General features: G+C 40.5%; 1 protein-coding gene across 1 annotated transcript in view; it reads right to left on the bottom strand.

Moving 5' to 3' along the window:
• Window positions 1-1,518: 1,518 nt before the first annotated feature.
• Window positions 1,519-19,172, bottom strand: part of LOC126184731 (melanocyte-stimulating hormone receptor-like) — a 193,038-nt gene continuing 175,384 nt past the window's right edge. The window contains exon 4 of the mRNA XM_049927268.1: window positions 1,519-3,397. Coding sequence (XP_049783225.1) covers window positions 2,956-3,397 — 442 coding nt within the window. The 3' untranslated portion in view covers window positions 1,519-2,955. The remainder of the gene's footprint in view (window positions 3,398-19,172) is intronic.

Genomic DNA, 19,172 nt, shown 5'->3' on the forward strand with positions numbered 1-19,172 from the left:
CGGGTTACGTTAAAGACAGCGTTTTTATCCCATCTATATCTTACACTCTTGAAAGTCTGCGACATTGCATTGCGAAGCTTTGAATTCGATAACGAGAGACCAGCTGCTTCGTGTGTGGGAGGAAAAGATTCACCGTTTTGATCTTTGTCGTGTAATACATGGTGCTCACATTGAATACTTAAAAATTTGAACTTTTCTCTTTCCAGGAACATTGGAGTTGTGTTTCTATCCTTTGTAGTTTGGAAGCAACAAATGTTTGAAATCTGTTCCTTCTTTTGAATAGCGCTGTACATGCATGCATATCCGATGAACATTGCATTTGGCGATACGGACACGTAATAATGGAGACATTGCTGACCTCTGTTTCAATTTCTCATGTTTCTAAGATCTGAGTCTAAATGAAGTATCTGAATTACTAGTAACACCGTAAGAATTCATTTTATTACATTTAAGATCATAAATTTCACTTCTGCATATACAACTAAATAGGTTTGTTTTCGGATGTAGTATGAAGATATAAAATATCATACTGAAGCAATATGGAGATTTCCGGGTTTGGCTAACACTTGTTTCACTTTTTTGAAATATTTCCTTCAATGTATGATAGCGGATGAGAAAAATGGAAGACTGGGCACTTCTAAATAAGCAAGACAGATGTAGAGGAAATAGTGTACAACTATTTCCGTAAAATACATCTCTGAGTAAACTTATTAATCTTATGTCTATATTGCTATTCACATTTAATATAACATTTAATAATTATTTCACAGTATAAATTATATGTTCTGCCATGTCTGTTATACTTTGTGTAACATGCACAACATTTGGCTCTCAAGATAAGATATCTAAGGATCTCTGTAAATCGCCACAATATAATGTCTTTCTAATACCTTTAGAAGAAATATAAAGTGAACAAGATGCCTCATGTCAGTCTCCTAAGCGTTTGTCTTTATGAGAGGGTTTGAATGCGTCAATGTGCCTGTAAGACGCACATAAAGTCAACAAATAATATAACATTCGTGTACTGTGAGAACGTATGTTGCTGCAATGTGAAATGGGTAGTGTTGTAGCAAGTCTTTAGAACAATACAGGTCCAGACACAATCTATGTTCAGCTATAAAACTTCATTAAGTGGGAGCTGATGTTTTTTGTCACTAGCGTCAGATACAACTTTTAAATCTCCCCTTCTAAGTGTGAGACAAGTCAAGCAAGTTTTGTTTTGCAGAAGGCACACTAGTCTTCCTGTTTTAATGTCATAATAATAACCACTCGGTTGACCTTCAATTGTAATACTCACCTTGTTTAATCGAAATCGTTCTTGTCTGGACTAGGATGCTAAATTGTTCTCCTATCAGAGCTACGTGTCATATTCATTTTAATCACATTAATAATAATCAGAAAATACCAGATCGAATAATTTGCCAATATTCAAAATATTTCAACAAATCAAAGGTAAAAGCAGTTTATTCTCTTCTTAAGAACAACTAATCAGATGATTTTGGAATAAAATTTGCTGCATTAATTAATTTAAGTTTCATTTCCACCACTTTAATCACTTTGGAAAAACTTCGTTGTATCTTTGCGTTTATACTACATCACATTAGCTTCTCTCTTAGTGTCGTTGAGATAGCTTTCAGTAGTCCTTCTGTAATAATAGTCAATTAATTACCTTGTACAAAAAAGTCATTGTACAATATTGTGCTTCATGTAAGAGACCATAGACCAGATTCCCTGCACTTACATTGTCAATGTTTAGAGCCCATGTTTTTGTAACTTGGATACAATGAATTTGGACTAATTTTCCCCGTCATGTGAAGCTGATGTATCACGTACACCGAAGGAAATATATACGGTTATCTGTAAGTAAACATAGACGATTTGCGTATATAGTAGTTAAGTGCCTCAGGAAAGTATCGTTACAGTAACCGTTTACTGGTAAAATTAACATTTGTAATTTGACTGACTTTTCTAACCTTAAACTTCCTTATTACCGTTCTTCTTTTCGTCTGAATGTCGTAAAAGCTCAATACAAACTTTAAAATATGTCTTTGTTTTTACGTAAAGGCAAGGAAATTTATCATTCTCTGTAGTGCATATTCGCTTGGAATCAGATTTTAAACATCGGAATAAATGCGTTATTTGTGTTCTTGTAGACCACCATATTGTCACAGTCATTTTAGGGAGAGGATAACGTGAAAGAATTCGTCAAAGTGAACTGGGGATAAAACACTTATTTGATTGAGCTTTTAGATGCCCTGTCGGGATATATATATCGTGAAAGAAAGAGTACTTTAGAAACTTAATATAAAAATATTTCTTTATTATTGTGTTCAAATTGTAACAAAATCATAATACTGTTAAAATACTGTTTCCTGAAGTACTATTATTGGGGCGAGTTGACTACTTGTTTTCTGCTCATTAAATGGAAAATACACATTGAAACGCAAATGATTTAATCATCTTCAGGCAATAATCTTTCACTGTTCCCAAGATATTCACCGCTATATAAGTTATTTGCTATCTTTAGATGTCCGCAGATTACATACAGTTCGACAATGCCGCCAGACTCATTATATGACAGCAATTAGGTGAAATACGTCTTGATATTAAACGTATCAGCAATGTCTCATACTAAAAAAGAAACTACGGTCTAGGCTTTAAATGTTGCATAACATTTATTGTTCTATAGTTGTGACAAACATTTAATTTAAAGACAAACTCCTCTCGCAATATGCACAATATACACTGAAGGTCTTCCAGATAGCACCGTTTTTTCGGGAAACTATATTTCGGCACTCTTTCAGTTTTCTTATTCGAGCACAGTTGTGTGATACTCATTGTATCATACACGCATCAGAAATAATTCACGCCGAGATATCACATTTAGTTAACTCAGGAATAGTAAATATTTTTTGTTTCTGACCATGGTGATATATAGCCTAAATTAGATAGCACTCATCTTATGCCGTGTACTGAAGGACCGCTTGGGACGGCACTGCTGATTCGTGATGAAGAACTTCTACTACCTACGTCATTTTTCTGATTATTCAGCACACCTAAACATTTAAGAGAACTAATGATTGATTTTCTGACGGCAGAATTATTCCAAGAATACAAGAATGGGTTGATAAGGTAATTTATGTTAGCAAACGAGAAGCAGAGACGATAAATGACATTAATTTCTGGAGAAGAATAGCCACATGACTTAATTATATATAGGACTGTATAAGGAGCCCAGGAGAAGAAGTACACCCCCGTCACGTATAGAACAATTCGAGCAGACTTGGTATTTATGGGTCTCGGAGCAGAAAGGTGGTTGCCATCCGGGCAGCGTACTGTGAAGATCACCTGCTGCGATTCGTCGCAGCGCCGCCTCTTTTTCACAGCCACTGCCTCCCTGTAACAGTCAAAATTGCCTTACGAAGAATGATCTAGCAAAGTATTCTAAATTTGGGCAGCAAAGCTGTAGCTTCTCCAAAAGTTTAACGTCTGAAATAAACCTAAAATTTGCTCTGAATTTATTTTAATTATGTTCACTGACATATGGTTTGTTAGTTCTAGGTCATCGTCTTGGACCTAACATTTCGTCACATTGTGGGGAGACATCATTATAGACTATGGAGCAATTGTTCCGAATCCAACAGAAGTAACCACTAACATTAAATAACTGGGAAGATTTGATGCAAAATGAAGGAAACAGTTTGTTTACAAGGAAAGCAAAGCCCAGCGAAATCCACCTGCAAACGAATTGCATGAAACAATTCGATCCACTTTGGAATAATATCAAATCTGTATACGAATAACGGCTTTATTTTTCCAGAAGAATCTTTATTTAGTTAGGATCAGTAATTATGACTCAAATACTTACGCCACTATCTTTCGTAAATCACTGGATATTGACAAGTGTTACATGAATATCCACAGAAACTTTCGTTTGGTGCTAATGAAAATACACTCTAAGACAAAAAAAAAGACGCTCCAAAAAGAAATGACTCGGACGGAACAGAAATCGTTAGATATGATGCCCGTGTGCGGACAAAGAAATGATTCCAATATCAAAAAAATTGAATGATTCATTTAAGTGAAAGAGAGTCATAGATTCAACAAGTCAGTAACTCGATGGTCCAACTTAGGCTATTATGAAAGCAATTATTCTGTTTGGCGTTGACTGATAGCGTTTTTTGGACGTCCGCCTGAGGGAGATCGTGCCAAATTCGGTCCATTTGGCGCTTTAGATCGCCAAATCCCGATCAGGTTGAAGGGCCCTGCTCATAATGCTCCAAACTTCCTTAACTGGGGAGAGCCAAGGTTAGGTTTGGCAAACACGAAGACAAGCAGTAGAAACTTTCGCTATGTGTGATTCCTTAAATCTTAGCCCAGGATAGCTTGCCATGAAAGGCAACAACACGGGGCGCAGAATATCTTCGACCTTCTGCTGTGTGTAACGGTGTCGCGGATGGCAACTTAATGGGGACCGCTATGAAAAGAAATTGTACCCCGGACCGTCACTACTGGTTCTCGAGACGTATGGCGGACGACATTCAGGATGGCATCCCACCGCTGTCTGGGGAGTCTCCAGACACGTCTTCACTGGTCATTGGGGCTCATTTCGAAGACAGTTCTACTCCAGTCAATGTGATTTCATTCCGAAGATGTACCTGGAGACACTGGGGTCAGCAGTGGGATACCAACTCGACAGTCACCCACCATACGGCCCAATAAACAGTAGAGGTGGTTTGGGGTGCGATTTCTTTTCATAGCAAGACCTCTTTGGTTACCAGCCGCGCTACCCTTACAGCACAGCGTTACGACGATGATATTCTACACACTGTTTTGTGGCACTTCATGGCGAGCAATCCTGAACTTATCTTTCAGCAAGATAATGCCTGCACTCTCACTGCCAGATTTTCTACTGTTTTTTCTTCGTGTTAACCAAACCCTACCTTGGGGAGCAGGGTCGCCAGATCTCACAGCAATTGAGAAATTTTGGAGCACTGTTGAGAGTGCCATACATCCATCTCGGGATTCTGACAGTTTAACACGCCAGTGCAACAATTTTGGACGCTGTATTCCTCAAGAGGACATCTAAAAATTATTTCAATCAATTTGAAGCCAAATAACTGCTTGCATAAGGTTCAGAGAGGGACCAACCCGTCACTGACTTTTCAGTTAGTGACGATCTTTCTCTCGAATAAATCATCCAGCTTTTCTCAAATCGTAATCATTTGCTTGTCCGTACATGTACATCACATCTGCTGATTTTCTTCCGATTTGGATGATCCGTTCGTGGTGGGTCGCGTTTTGTCTTAGACTACGTCTCGATGTTAATGCCATGTAGAAACTGGTAGTGTGAACATATTTCCTTCCTTCTGTTTGTCGTGTCACGTGCCATGTAGTGTTTCAATGTTTTGACAAATTACTTTGTTCTTAACTTTGTGACTGTGTGATCTTTCTGCCGCAACAGTCATCACTTAACCTAAGTGGGAGCAGTGGTTTGTGTCATTTGTGAATCGTGTAAACTTCGTACTTTATACTGTTGTATTTTAAATGTTTGGGTTAGTGTAAACTAGAGTGAAAAACAACCTAAAACTTGTAGGACTTCCCCGTGATCAGACAAATAGCATTTAATCCGCCGCATGGATTGCATATGGGTCTGACTAATCTCCGTGTATCGAAAGTTAGAGTGATGAATTCCAGTTAACTCTATATTAATCTTTTCGATACTTTAGTTGTCTGGTCTTTCATAATACTAAAATGTCTGAAGTTTTTGTATGCCACAATGGAAACGGTTACCGCCCATGAGAGTAAATAACTGTTTACATGGTCTCTCATGATAGCCCCTGCAGTAGCAAACGATACATTAGGCAGCAAATATTGCCTAACAACTAAAGCGCCATATGAAAGAGAGGAACTTAGTATCGGCTATGGAAGACTGTATTTTTCTAATTTGTTTCACAGCTGGATTATATGGGGATGAGTCCAATGAAAATTGAAAGTTATCTCCAGTTAATAAAGAATAACATTTTGGTAGGGTTATCTATAACATTTTTTTTTTTTTTTTTTTTTTTTTTTGTCATCAGTCTACTGACTGGTTTGATGCGGCCCGCCACGAATTCCTTTCCTGTGCTAAACTCCTCATCTCAGAGTAGCTCTTGCAACCTACGTCCTCAATTATTTGCTTGACGTATTCCAATCTCTGTTTTCCTCTACAGTTTTAGCGCTCTACAGCTCCCTCTAGTACCAGCTCCCTCATGTCTTAGCAGATGTCCTATCATCCTGTCCCTTCTCCTTATCAGTGTTTTCCTCATATTCCTTTCTTCTCCGATTCTGTGTACAACCTCCTCATTCCTTACCTTATCAGTCCACCTTATCTATAACATACCTATCTGTTATTATGTGAGGAGGATGTAAGTTAGGTGTTGCTGTTCTTTGTTTCTACCAATAATTCGATATAAGGGTCGCCAGATACTCGAGCTTCAATGACTGATGCAAAATAAAGGAATATATCTTGAGCCGTTTAGGCTGATCAAAAGTGATATGTTTTCTAAAAGACGATTTCCACCACAGAATCGTCATAAGATGCTACTTATCTCACATATAAGTGTGCCTGATGACCCTGGTTAATCTACGTTCAAGTGACATGGTATTAACTAAATACTGAAGTGATGTCAAGGGTATTCGAGTCTACACATTTACTTTACAAATATCTATACACATGGGAAAATCAAACAGAGCGAACGTATTTGTTCAAATAACAAGAAATACATGATGTATTAAACTATCTCAGTTACAAGTAGTACATGGATGGAGGGAAACACAGCATAAAAGATCATTTAATTTCCGGCATCACGACTGAATCGACTTTGCATGATGTAGCTAAAGCTTCATTACCCATTGTATTAAGGAGAGATTACACATACACTAGAATTAATATGAGCAATGTGCAAGTTAATGACCAAGTCATGGTATCCCACGATTCACTGTAAAAGAAGTTGAGTCCCAAATCACGAAAGAACAGAAATGGTAAAATTAAGAATCATGTCTATGGCTGCAAAACAACGCCAACTTGAAATATACTGGCAGATTAAAACTGTATGCCGGACCGAGATTCGAACTTATGACCTCGTCTTTTCGTGGGTAAGTGTTTTACCGACTGAACCACCAAAGCGCGACTAACCACCTCTCCTCACAGCTTTAGTCTCCCACCAGTACTTCATCTCCCACATTTCAAACATCACAGAAGCTCTCCTGCGAAACATCGAAGACTAGTACTCCACTAAGATACTGCGGAAAAATGACTTAGGCTAAGTCTAGGGGGTATTTCCAGAATGAAATTTTCAGTCTACAGCGGAGTGTGCGCTGATATGGCATTTTTGTATTATTTATTGAACCGGGGACAAGGAAAAACGGAGGTAGCTCTCAGTGGTACACAACCCCACAAAAGACTACAGCAGTCCACTCGACCCACCGCCACCCACTGCGAACGTTGGGTTATTGTGCAGCTCGGCCCCCAGTGGACCCCCCAGGGAACGTCTCATACCAGACGAGTGTAACACCAAATGTTTGAGTAGTAGAGTAATTATGGTGTACGCGTACGTGGAGGCAGTGTTTGCCCAGCAATCGCCGACACAGTGTAAATGAGGCAGAATAAGGGGAACCAGCCCACATTCACCGAGGCAGACGGAAAACCGCCTTAAAAACCATCCACAGGCAGCCCTGCACACAGGACCTCGACAGTAATCCGCCGGGCGGATTCGTGCCGAGGTCTGGCACGCTTTCCCGCTCCGGAAGCAGCGCGGTAGATCGCGCGGCTGGCAGTGCGGGCACTTCCACGCTGAGTAAAACTTTGTCCAACATCGAGACTCGAACTCGGGACCTTTGCCTTTCACAGGTAACTACTCTACCGACTGACGCTTTTTTTCACACAGGCAAGTCTGTGTATGACATCGTAAAAGGAAAACCTTCATCCTTACAGCTCCGAAAAAACTCTTCAGCCTTTGAAACTAATGCGATGGAAAACAACTGAGTGACAATGAATGATATCATAGGAACTTTAAATGTTATTCATGGTTCAGCAAAGCACAGTGGTCAAGGAGTGTTTGAGATTCACAAAGTGGTTGTGTGATGCATCCACGTTAACTGACACGATCTGAAACAATAATAACTAGTCGTTGTGTACTGACACCTTCTGTGGAGCACTAAAAAATAAGATGCTATAATTGTCATAGGGAATGAAACTACAAACCAGAGAAGGAGGGAGTTAATATGGAATTTAGAAATTCCTCATTACTCAAACTTAAAAAATGCGGATACAATCATCAAAAGAAATAGTTTTGCTTACTGCTTTTGAGGATGAAATCGGCGTCAATCCAGAGTATTGAACGGTAACAGTTCTGATACTAAATGTAACTGGGTTTTCTCTTTTGATGCAAGTCAACTGTCAGGAGGAGCATTCTAAAGCATTATGTCAAGTGAAAATACCAAATAAATTAACTTTTCTCTCTTAACAACATGTGGGCAGGGTGGGTTCTTCCGTGGCTCGGGTATGAGGTAGAATGAAACAGCATTTTTACATCAGATAACTTTTATTGAAAGTTTTGTACAACTGTTTCTTACTCGATGTTCTGCCTCGGAGAGCGGCAGCTATGTCGTTTGCGAAGCCTTCTGCTGCGGCAGCGGCGGCGGCGGCGTCTGATTACGCGTAGCGGTGTGTATCTCGTTTCGCCGTCTCGCCCAGCTGACTGGAGACGCGCAGCACGAGGTGGCCCATTTCATTATTGCGAGCGAAGTCGTGCATCGGATGGTGATACCTTGGATGTGGCATTCCATTGTTTCTCTTCTCTAAGCAGCCGCGTGTGTCGTGCGTCGGCCAGCGGAGCGGCGCGGCGGGGGAAGGCCAGTGTCAAATGGCTCTGAGCACTATGGGACTTAACATCTATGGTCATCAGTCCCCTAGAACTCAGAACTACTTAAACCTAACGAACCCTAGGACAACACACAACACCCAGTCATCACGAGGCAGAGAAAATCCCTGACCCCGCTGGGAATCGAACACGGGAAAGGCCAGTGACTCGGACTCGAACAACGGACTCCTGCTTGCCAGTCTTCGGCTGTCAGATCTTCATCCCAGCTCACTGGTGACTGCTGATGTGAGGCTGTCTCCTTCCCGTCCTCACAAGTCACCCAGGTACGTAACATCAGACTTCAAATACCTTTTAACCTCTATTTTCTGGCGCCGAGACTACTGCTTGTTATTCCATTACAGCGGCGGACTTGGTGCGTCTGTGCATGATGTAGTCTCTTCTTGCATGACGGTCTTCAGCACCGAAACTGTCTGAAAACAACTGCTACGCTTCTTCACTTCTTCGTCTTCTTCGTCTCTCGTCTGTCAGGCCGACCGCGTCTCGCGTATTTATTCACTTCAGTTCACTGGAGGTGAACGACTTCACGGCCATTGCCTCTTCTGTCACGTTGAAAAGCTTCTCGAAGAATTCTCTTAACGTCGGTCATTGGCTCGTGGAATGTAGGCGGGGGCCTTTGATCACATGTGACAACTGAGAAACCCGTGAGCTGGTCAGGCGATGCCCTGACGGCAGAATCGACAGCGTCCGCTTATCTGGAACTTGCTGACTTCACGGTCATTGTCTCTTCTGCTCCGCTGTTCTGCCCGCTGTTTGCCAGCGTGTAATTCTTCTAAACTAAACTAAGTTTTTCATTTATATTCTAATTTCTACTTCACTTTGATTTCACTAATTTATTTACTTAAGCACCACCCAACATTCCTCCACCCTTCGGAGATATTCGCCCTCGAAATTACCACTCAACATTCTTCCACTCTTCATACGGCAAAAGCACTAACACAAGCAATGGAAACTCTCGACTTAGAAGATTACGCATGCTTCACATTAAGTATGTTGAAAATACTTTATCACTTTACTAAAGCACTGTATGCTCATGAATCACATAGTTCACACATAATTCGTTCTAATAAGTGTAACAAATCTTGATGACAATGAATAAACAAAAAATAGATTTTTCACTTAGAAAATTACATAACAACAGCTGTTTAATCTACCCTATATTAATGCAAGAATATCTATTCTACAGTATTGTTTACTTCAACATAAGGCTGTTTAGTAAAGAGTGAAGTACAATAAACAAAATTAATGCACTTAAGCTTAAAAGTAACCACTGAAGTACACCAGTTAAGAGTGTTGTATCCAGTTAACAGGGATTTGATGAAGTGGTATATTGTTATTAGGTTATTTTTTCGTCTTAAATAAAAGAAAACTGTACAAAGCAGAAACAACAACACAAAGGTTCCAGATATACCCGTTCCTAGCATTATAATTTTAGTTTTGTGTTCACTTTTTAATTTTAAGACGTTTTGCATCATAACAATGGCATTAATTTTGCCTTGCTGTGCGAGATTATGAACATATCTAATGACTTCAGAAGGGAACTGTCAAGGGAGTAATTGAGGTAGGATAGGTATTGTGCAGGAAATGCTTGCATGGCGTCTTCTGAAAAAAGCAATCAACATGGTTATGGACCTACGAACCTAGTAAAAACAAAAACAACATAAAGAAGGAATACATTGTTAACTACAAGATCAACATGCTTCTACGTTTAACTTTGTTTTTCCTAAATAATAAACCATTATCATTTATTAATTATTTAAATTTGTATATTATTCACAGTCTACTAAGATTCAACTAGGACATTCGCACCCTTGGTCGAAGATTGTATGGTGCCATGTCTGTATGTTGTGCTGGTGTGGCCACTCTTTTTCCTTTTCGGGAACTTCCTCCACCCTTCGGAAAAGCTGACACTATTGTTGAAGGAATTACATCTGGAGCGCCCTTAAAAGGGTTTAAACGACTTGCATGGAAATAGTAGTTCGGGTGGGCAGTTGCAGTTTAACGTTGACTGGTGATGTGATCTCAATAATTTGATAAGGACCTCTGTATATTGTTACAAATTTCTTCGTTTTTCCTTTCGCAATGTATGGGGTTGAAAGCATCACCCACTGACCGATTTTGTAATTTGGATATTTAGCTTGGGCATTACCTAACCTTTCGTGTCGTTCCAAAGCATTTGTATTAGATTTATGAACCTTTTTCCATACATCCTTCATCATTCGACTGAAATCTTTTACCCTTTCTCCGACTTATCCGTTTTTCTGCCTGATTACTTCAAAAGGGGACGGAATTTTTCTCCCATAGACCACTTCATAAGGCTGACATGCCAGTTGCTTCATGCGTTTTGGCGTTGTATACCGATACGATTATTGGTAAATACGTATCCCAATTAGAATGTAGTTCGTTAATATAATAACTAAGCATCTTGCCAATTGTCCGATGAACTCTTTCTGTGCGCACGTTGCACTGAGGGTGTAACAGAGTTGTGCGTAATTTACGTATTTTTAGTAAGTGGCAAAGTTGTTTCATTAATTCAGACATAAAGTTAGATCCCTGATCTGTGATAATAGCTTCAGGTACGCCAAATTTAAGTATCCAGTTGTTAACTAAAGCTTGGGCAACTGTATTTGCTTGCTGATCTGGGAGACTCACCATAGCTAGATAGCGGGAAAAGTGATCTATAATTGTAAGAACATACTTATTACCAGCAGGTGTTTTATGAAATGGCCCATAGAGATCCAGTCCACAGATTTGAAATGGACATGAAGCCTCGGGGAGCCTCTGTAAGGGTATTTTTTAACGAGAAAGTTCAGCTCGTTGTGCGCACGCAATGCAATTACGAACGTACTGTACCACATCTTGCTTTCTGGTTTGCCACCAAAATCGCTCTGCTACACGTCTTTCGGTTGTCCGCTGTCCACCGTGACCTGCAAGGATATGATCGTGGGCCTCTGCCATTATTTCTTGTCTAAGGTGTTGGGGAACAACAATTCGCGGTCCAAGTTTTGTTTTACGGTATAATGCACCATCTTGAAAGCAAAATTGTTTTTGAGTTGCATATTTTTTGCTTTCTGTGTCCTCATCTTGTGCCTTTCTCCAGTCCTCAGTATCTCGGCCTGTTGCTTCCAAAAGTGCTATTTTCCGACTTAGACAATCTGCATTCGTGTGTTTTTTGCCTGGTTTATGGATAACTTCGAAATACATTTCGGAAAGACGTAGGGCCCAACGGGTGAGACGACTAGATGGATCCTTTAACCCAAGCAACCATTTTAAAGCTGCGTGGTCTGTAATAACCTTGAATTTCCTACCATACATGTAGCATTTAAAGTATTTGATGCCATAAATAACACTTAACAATTCTTTCTCCGTTGTGGAAAAATTTCTTTCTGCCGTTGTTAGTTGTCTCGAAGCGTAGGCTATGGGGTGCTCCGCGCCATTAATATTCTGACTCAAAACAACTCCTACTGAATGACCACTTGCGTTGCAGGATAAAATAAATTCTTTATTATAATCTGGGTAGGATAATACTGGATTGTGTGTTAACTTATCTTTAAGGGTTTGAAATGCTGATTCACAATCTTCAGACCAATGAAATTTTGCACCCTTTTTCAATAATTGGGTTAAGGGTCGGGCAATTTCAGCAAAATTTTGAACATATTTTCGGTAATACGATGCGAGACCAATGAAACTTTGTACATCCTTAACGCGTTGTGGTGTTGGGAAGTCCTTAACTGCCGAAAGTAATCGAGGATCTGTTTTAATTCCTTTTTCACTAATGACATGCCCTAGGTATGTAACCTCTGTCAATGCGAAACTACATTTTTCCATATTTAATGTTAATTCAGCTTTTCTAAATCTCTGAAAATCATTATGCAGACGCACAGCAGGCTCATTAATGTCTTTGGAGAATAAAATAATATCGTCTAGATATACACAACATTGCTGAGTTTTGAGTCCTCGCAATACTCCATCGAGTATTTTTGAAACCGAAAGGCATTCTTTTAAATTGCCAGTGGCCTCCAGGGGTAGAAAATGCTGTTTTGTAGCTAACTTCCAATTGATGATGTCCGCTACGTAAATCGATTGTTGATAAGTATTTACTGTTACCCAAACTGTCAATGATATCTGTAATGTTTGGAAGAGGATAAACATCTGAGATAGTTTGTTTGTTAAGGTGTCTGTAGTCACAACAAAATCTATATCGTTTCGTTCCGTCAGGAGACTTCTTTGGAATAATTACGATATTTGAATTATAAGGCGAATGAGAATATTCTATAATTCCATCTTTTAGATGCTGTTCTAAAAATTCATCCAGTACTGGCTGTAAGTGGTGCGGAACTCTATAAGGCTTCCTATAAACTGGGGGGGCTATTTCATGTTGGGATCCTATGCTGTGTGATATCTATTGCTGGCAGTGGATCTTCTGCATTAAATAAATCTTGGAACTCAACTAAAACTGCTTCTATCGAGTCTCTATCCTTTCCTTTCAAATGCTCAATTTTCTGGCGTAATGCGGTTTTATAGGTGTCTGGTTTCTGACCATCAGTAATATCTGACCAAATGAAATCTTCTTCTTCAAAAGTACTGACTGTAGCTACTGATATTCCCCTATGCAACTCTTTGTCCTCCACTCCGAAATTGTCAATATGTACCGGTACTTTTCTCTCACCCTCAACGTCTTGAACCCATACGACACTTCTTCGTACAAAACAATGTGATATATCTAATTCCTCATTTTCCTCCAATGGCTCTATTAGACACACTGTATCTGTAGGTACCGCGGCGTCAACGGTCATCCAGAAAAGTTTTCCTGAGCCAGATGGTATCTGATCCCGCGAATCAACCTTCAATGAAGTTGCACGCAGTGTAGTTGATTTCGCCTTCCGGTTGGGGAAATCTTGCAGCAGTGGGCCGTTTCCAGCGGTGTCACCTAGCTGAAACTCTATTCCGCTAAGTTCTACAATTTGCTGTCTGAGGTCGATTTTAGCGTGATGTTTATTCAGGAAATCCAACCCTAAGAACGCGTCGTAAACGTCAGTTACCTTCGTTACCACTTCTACATCTTCTTGAAATTGTACACCGTGAATATAGAAAATCAATGATGTACATCCTAACGACTTCACTGTACCTCCTCCTACTCCACTCAATCTATACCTTGGAGGGTCATATTTCTTTACTCCAATGTATGCATTACTCACTATTGATACGTTTGCGCCTGTATCCACCAGTATCCTTGCCTCTTTATCCTGTATGGTAGCAGATAACCAGCATTCCGCCTTCACATTCGCCTTAATGGCATGAAATTTTATTGAGAACGCCTGGCGGCGGCTCCGACATTCCCGTTTGAGTTTAACTGATTTGTATTTCCAAAAACTTTCTTAGACCTGCATTCCTTGAATGTGTGACCTATTCTTTGACATTTAGTGCATTTAGGTTGTCTGCAGTTTTTTGCTATATGGCCCTGTCGATCGCACCTAAAACATCGTACTCCTGCTGAAAATTCATTTCGCTTCTCCTTGTATCAGGTGGCAATGTCTATTTCTTCGAAAGCCGTCGCCACAGATACAGCTTCTGCTAAATTTTTAGGAAACTGCCCTGACACGACGGGACGTTTCAGGTGGTAACCCACGTAAAAATGTATCCAGAGCTCTATTTTCTGCCTGTTGGATAATAACTTTATTTGCTTCATCATTAGTTGTCAACTGATAGGTGTTAATATTAACTTTTCTAATCCTATCTACAAAGCTTTCTAACGACTCGGTTTGCCTCTGAGTGATAGTGTTTAACTGTTCCCTATAAAATCTACAGCTGTTTTGTTTTTGAAAACGTTTAAGCAATCCTTTCTTCAATTCCTCAAATGTTGGAGCATTCCGTAATTCTTCATGGTATAATACGTGTGCTTTAGCCTCTCCTATCAATCTTAACTTTGTCATTTGTAAGAGCTATTCATCTGACCATGATCCTAACTTTGCAGCTGCTATTAAATCATCAAAAAAGGCTGTTATGTCTTGGCCAGGTTTATCTGAAAAAGGAGTTACTAAGGCTGCTGCTGAGGAATCTAGGGTGGGAGGTATTGAACTGGTTTGCCTAACCTCACACTACTGTTTAAATAATGCATTATTGTCATTTTTAAGCTGTGCTATTTCAGTAACTAAGCTCTGAATAGCTTCCCCAGTTGTGGTGCTGACTCTGACTTTGTACGATTTCATGTCATCATTTTACAAACTATTAGTTACACAATCTTACTACACTGAATGAAAAAGATGTTTAAATATTTTCGACAAACTCTTAAAATTATGAGAGAGAACAAACTTCTAAATGAAGAAAATATTACGACTGCTATGCAAACACCTATTCTTTCACACATTAAACGATACTAACTGTGGACCTTTAGCGACTGTCATTCACACCTCATATTGAGCCAAGAGTTTTTTCTCTGACAATACTAAATAAATTAACTTTTCTCTCTTAACAACATGTGGGCAGGGTGGGTTCTTCCGTGGCTCGGGTATGAGGTAGAATGAAACAGCATTTTTACATCAGATAACTTTTATTGAAAGTTTTGTACAACTGTTTCTTACTGGATGTTCTGCCTCGGAGAGCGGCAGCTGTGTCGTTTGCGAAGCCTTCTGCTGCGGCAGCGGCGGCGGCGGCGTCTGATTACGCGTGGCGGTGTGTATCTCGTGTCGCCCTCTCGCCCAGCTGACTGGAGACTCGCAGCGCGAAGTGGCCCGTTTAATTATTGCGAGCGAAGTCGTGCATCAGATGGTGATACCTTGGATGTGGCGTCCCAGTGTTTCTCTTCTCTAAGCGGCCGCGTGTGTCGTGCGTCGGCCAGCGGAGCGGCGCGGCGGGGGAAGGCCAGTGTCCCGGACTCGAACAACGGACTCCCGCTTGCCAGCCTTCGGCTGTCAGATCTTCATCCCAGCTCACAGGTGACTGCTGATGTGACGCCGTCTCCTTCCCGTCCTCACGAGTCACCCGGGTACGCAAAAATCAGACTTCAAACACCTTTTAACTTCTGTCTTCTTGCGCCGAGGCTGCGACTTGCTATTCCATTACAGTGGCGGTCTTGGTGCGTCTGTGCATGATGTAGTCTCTTCTTGCATGACGGTCTTCAGCACCGAAACTGACTGAAAACAACTGCTACGCTTCTTCACTTCTTCGTCTTTTTCGTCTCTCGTCTGTCGGGCCCACCGCGTCTCGCATATTTATTCACTTCAGTTCACTGGAGGTGAACGACTTCACGGCCGTTGCCTCTTCTGTCACGTTGAAAAGCTTCTTGAAGAATCTTCTTAACGTCGGTCATTGTGTAATTCTTCTAAACTAAACTAAGTTTTTCATTTATATGCTAATTTCTACTTCACTTTGATTTCACTAATTTATTTACTTAAGTACCACTCAACAGAACTTCGCGAATGACCTCGGTAACTGAAACTTCCAATATAATCAGACTCGGTCTAAAATAAGATAAAACAGTGTTGATTCTGGTCTGCAGGTATTTCGTCAGAGCAGTACGATGCGCGGCCTGAGCAAAAGGTGCCAAGATCTCGGCGCTGAATTTTGATTATCTTTTGAATCTACTACATGCTCGACATACTTCCGTACGTTTGGTCCACTGAAAGAAGTGTTTGGCTGCAAGAAATTCTCTTCTGATGATGAAGAGCTCTTCATGGTGTGCGGCTGCCTCCTCTACGGGTATTCAAGCATTTGGTATGCGCAAGCGAACTAGTGGTGATCGTACAGGAGATTGTGTAGAAAAGTGATGTAGCTACGAGCCACGTGACTACACTTGGTAGTATAAAAACAGTATTTATAGTTTTGAGTCGAGTCATTCACAAGCAATTAAAAATTTACCAGCTTACACTGATGTCCCTTGAAATACGTAGGTCATTCGGAAAGTAAGGAACGATCGGTCGCGAAATGGAAAATACGGTGAAAATCTGGTGAAGCTTTGCACAGATGCGTTTTGCACTGTTTAGTGCGCCCGTTCATCGCATCATGTCGCTCTTTTCAGCTCTGAGTTCACAGTGAGAACGTAAAGATGGCTAGTAATTAATGTCTCTTCGATAAGTATGAGGGCCTGACGAAAGATTTCGCTTGAAGCTATGCAATCCACATAACATAACTGTCATGCGGTTCGTTCAACACGACAGTTCGCAGCCGCTCTCAGCAGGGGCAATGAAGATACTCCTGCAGCGTTTTCATTGGGACGTGTTGGATCACCCGCAATACAGCCCGTAACTGGTTACCCTGAGGTTCATCTCTGTTCAAATGAACCACTGGCTATGAAGACAATATTTTGACACAGACAACGAGCTGCTGTCCGGAGTAGAAAATTGTCGTGATGCACTGGCGGCTGTCTTCTACAACGAGGGAATTGAAAAGTTGATACAACGCTGCAACAGATGTCTAAGTCTGAACGGCAGTGTAGAGAAGTAGCTGGAAGGTGTAGCTAACTGTTGCCAATAAAACAGTTTTGATTTTCACTGTGGTTTCCATTTCGCAACCTATCGTTCTTTCCTTTCCGAACAGCCCTGTTACAACATACCGAAGATACTGATGTCATGTTTATTACAAATGGTATGGTTGCATATTACTCAGTGTCAAAGCTGCTACAGTAAGGAGTTATCACTGAACACGAGCAAAATGCAACTCATATATAGCCTACAGAAAAATATAAACAAATTTAAATGTGCAGAGAAACTTCTTAAAATCTGGGGAAGGCGAAGTCTGAGTTTTAGATTCCATTCAATCAGCATTCATATAAGTCTCAAATGGCTCTGAGCACCATGGGACTTAACATCTGAGGTCATCAGTCCTCTAGAACTTAGAACTACTTAAACCCAACTAACCTAAGGACATCACACACACCCATGCCCGAGGAAGGATTCGAACCTGCGACAGTAGCGGTCGCGCGGTTCCAGACTGAAGCGCCTAGAACCGCTCGCCCACCCCGGCCGGCATATAAATCTCAAATAATAATTAAGTCTCGTGTCATTCTTAGTCAAGAAATTTAACGTTTACTGCGCAGGAATACTACGACTTGGCATGTGCTTACCCACTAACCACATCTGGTCGCATGATAAATGTCAGATGAAACTAACCTTCGAACATGTTGCTTCTCTGGTGTGTCTCGACGACGAGTGTCAGTGCAGTAAGGCAAATTATAAAGCTGTTTTTCGTGTCCTGAATTTTCAGCCCTATTGAGGCATGACACAGCTAATACGTCCTCGTCCGGCATCAAGACGATGTCACCGCGGAGTGGCTACAGTTTATACTTCTGACTCAGCTGCACAGTTCCGAATTTTGCATTTTTCGGACTACTTTTGTACACCCACGTTAAAAAATATGTTTCCTTGTGCCTCAGATGTGGAAGCCCTTATGTCACAAGCAGTTGTGAAAAAGGGAAAATTAAGTATAAGACAAATGAAATTTGGTACAACAAAATTTACGTTATGCCGGCGAAGAGTTACATAACCTCGTCTACGTCACAGGTGATGAACACCCGTTTCAAATTTACACATATTCTAGATATCGCAGATCCTTTGAAAAGCTGTTCCCATCAGACAAACGTTTAAAGGATGGTCATTGTCTGGGAAGTGAGGAGGGTGCTGGAAGTCTGCAGATATAAATCAGTATGCATAAGTTTAATGTCATAACGATCCATCCACTTTGCGACTTACAGCGATATCATAAAACGGTTAATAGTCATTTTTCTCTTCTTTGATGATGAATTGGATAAATCTGTGGATTGAATTTGAGGCCTAAATAACAGGCAAGTGCGAGTAGGAATCTAGGTCTGAGGATTCCATACGAACTTAATTATTTATACATATAGTCCATCTGTATGCTTTAATAGTGAGTATGCGAGTATCAAATAAGCGTCGTAATTGGCCGTATCTTTTGTTTCCATTGTCTTTGAATCTTAAATGTTTTACACCGCTAAGGGCCGTGGGGTTTAATATTTGAAGTAAATTTCAACTTGATACCTTTATCCGTTCCTGAGAAAAAGGGGTCTTAACAGTCGGACAGAGAGACAGATGGACAACCTATGGGGAAAAAAATACAAAAATACTATGATATAACTGAAAATTAACAGTTTTCTTTTTTTGCTTCATTTACACTGTGTAACCAGGCTTCTTGTCAATTTTTATGATTGTTGGTCAACATATAGTTTCCTATAGGCTTTGAAGAGTGAATTTCCGAGTATAAAAATATATGCCATAAATCACTTTCACTGTATTGACA

The sequence above is a fragment of the Schistocerca cancellata genome, chromosome 4 (genome assembly GCF_023864275.1).
Source record: "Schistocerca cancellata isolate TAMUIC-IGC-003103 chromosome 4, iqSchCanc2.1, whole genome shotgun sequence".
NCBI lineage: Eukaryota > Metazoa > Arthropoda > Insecta > Orthoptera > Acrididae > Schistocerca > Schistocerca cancellata.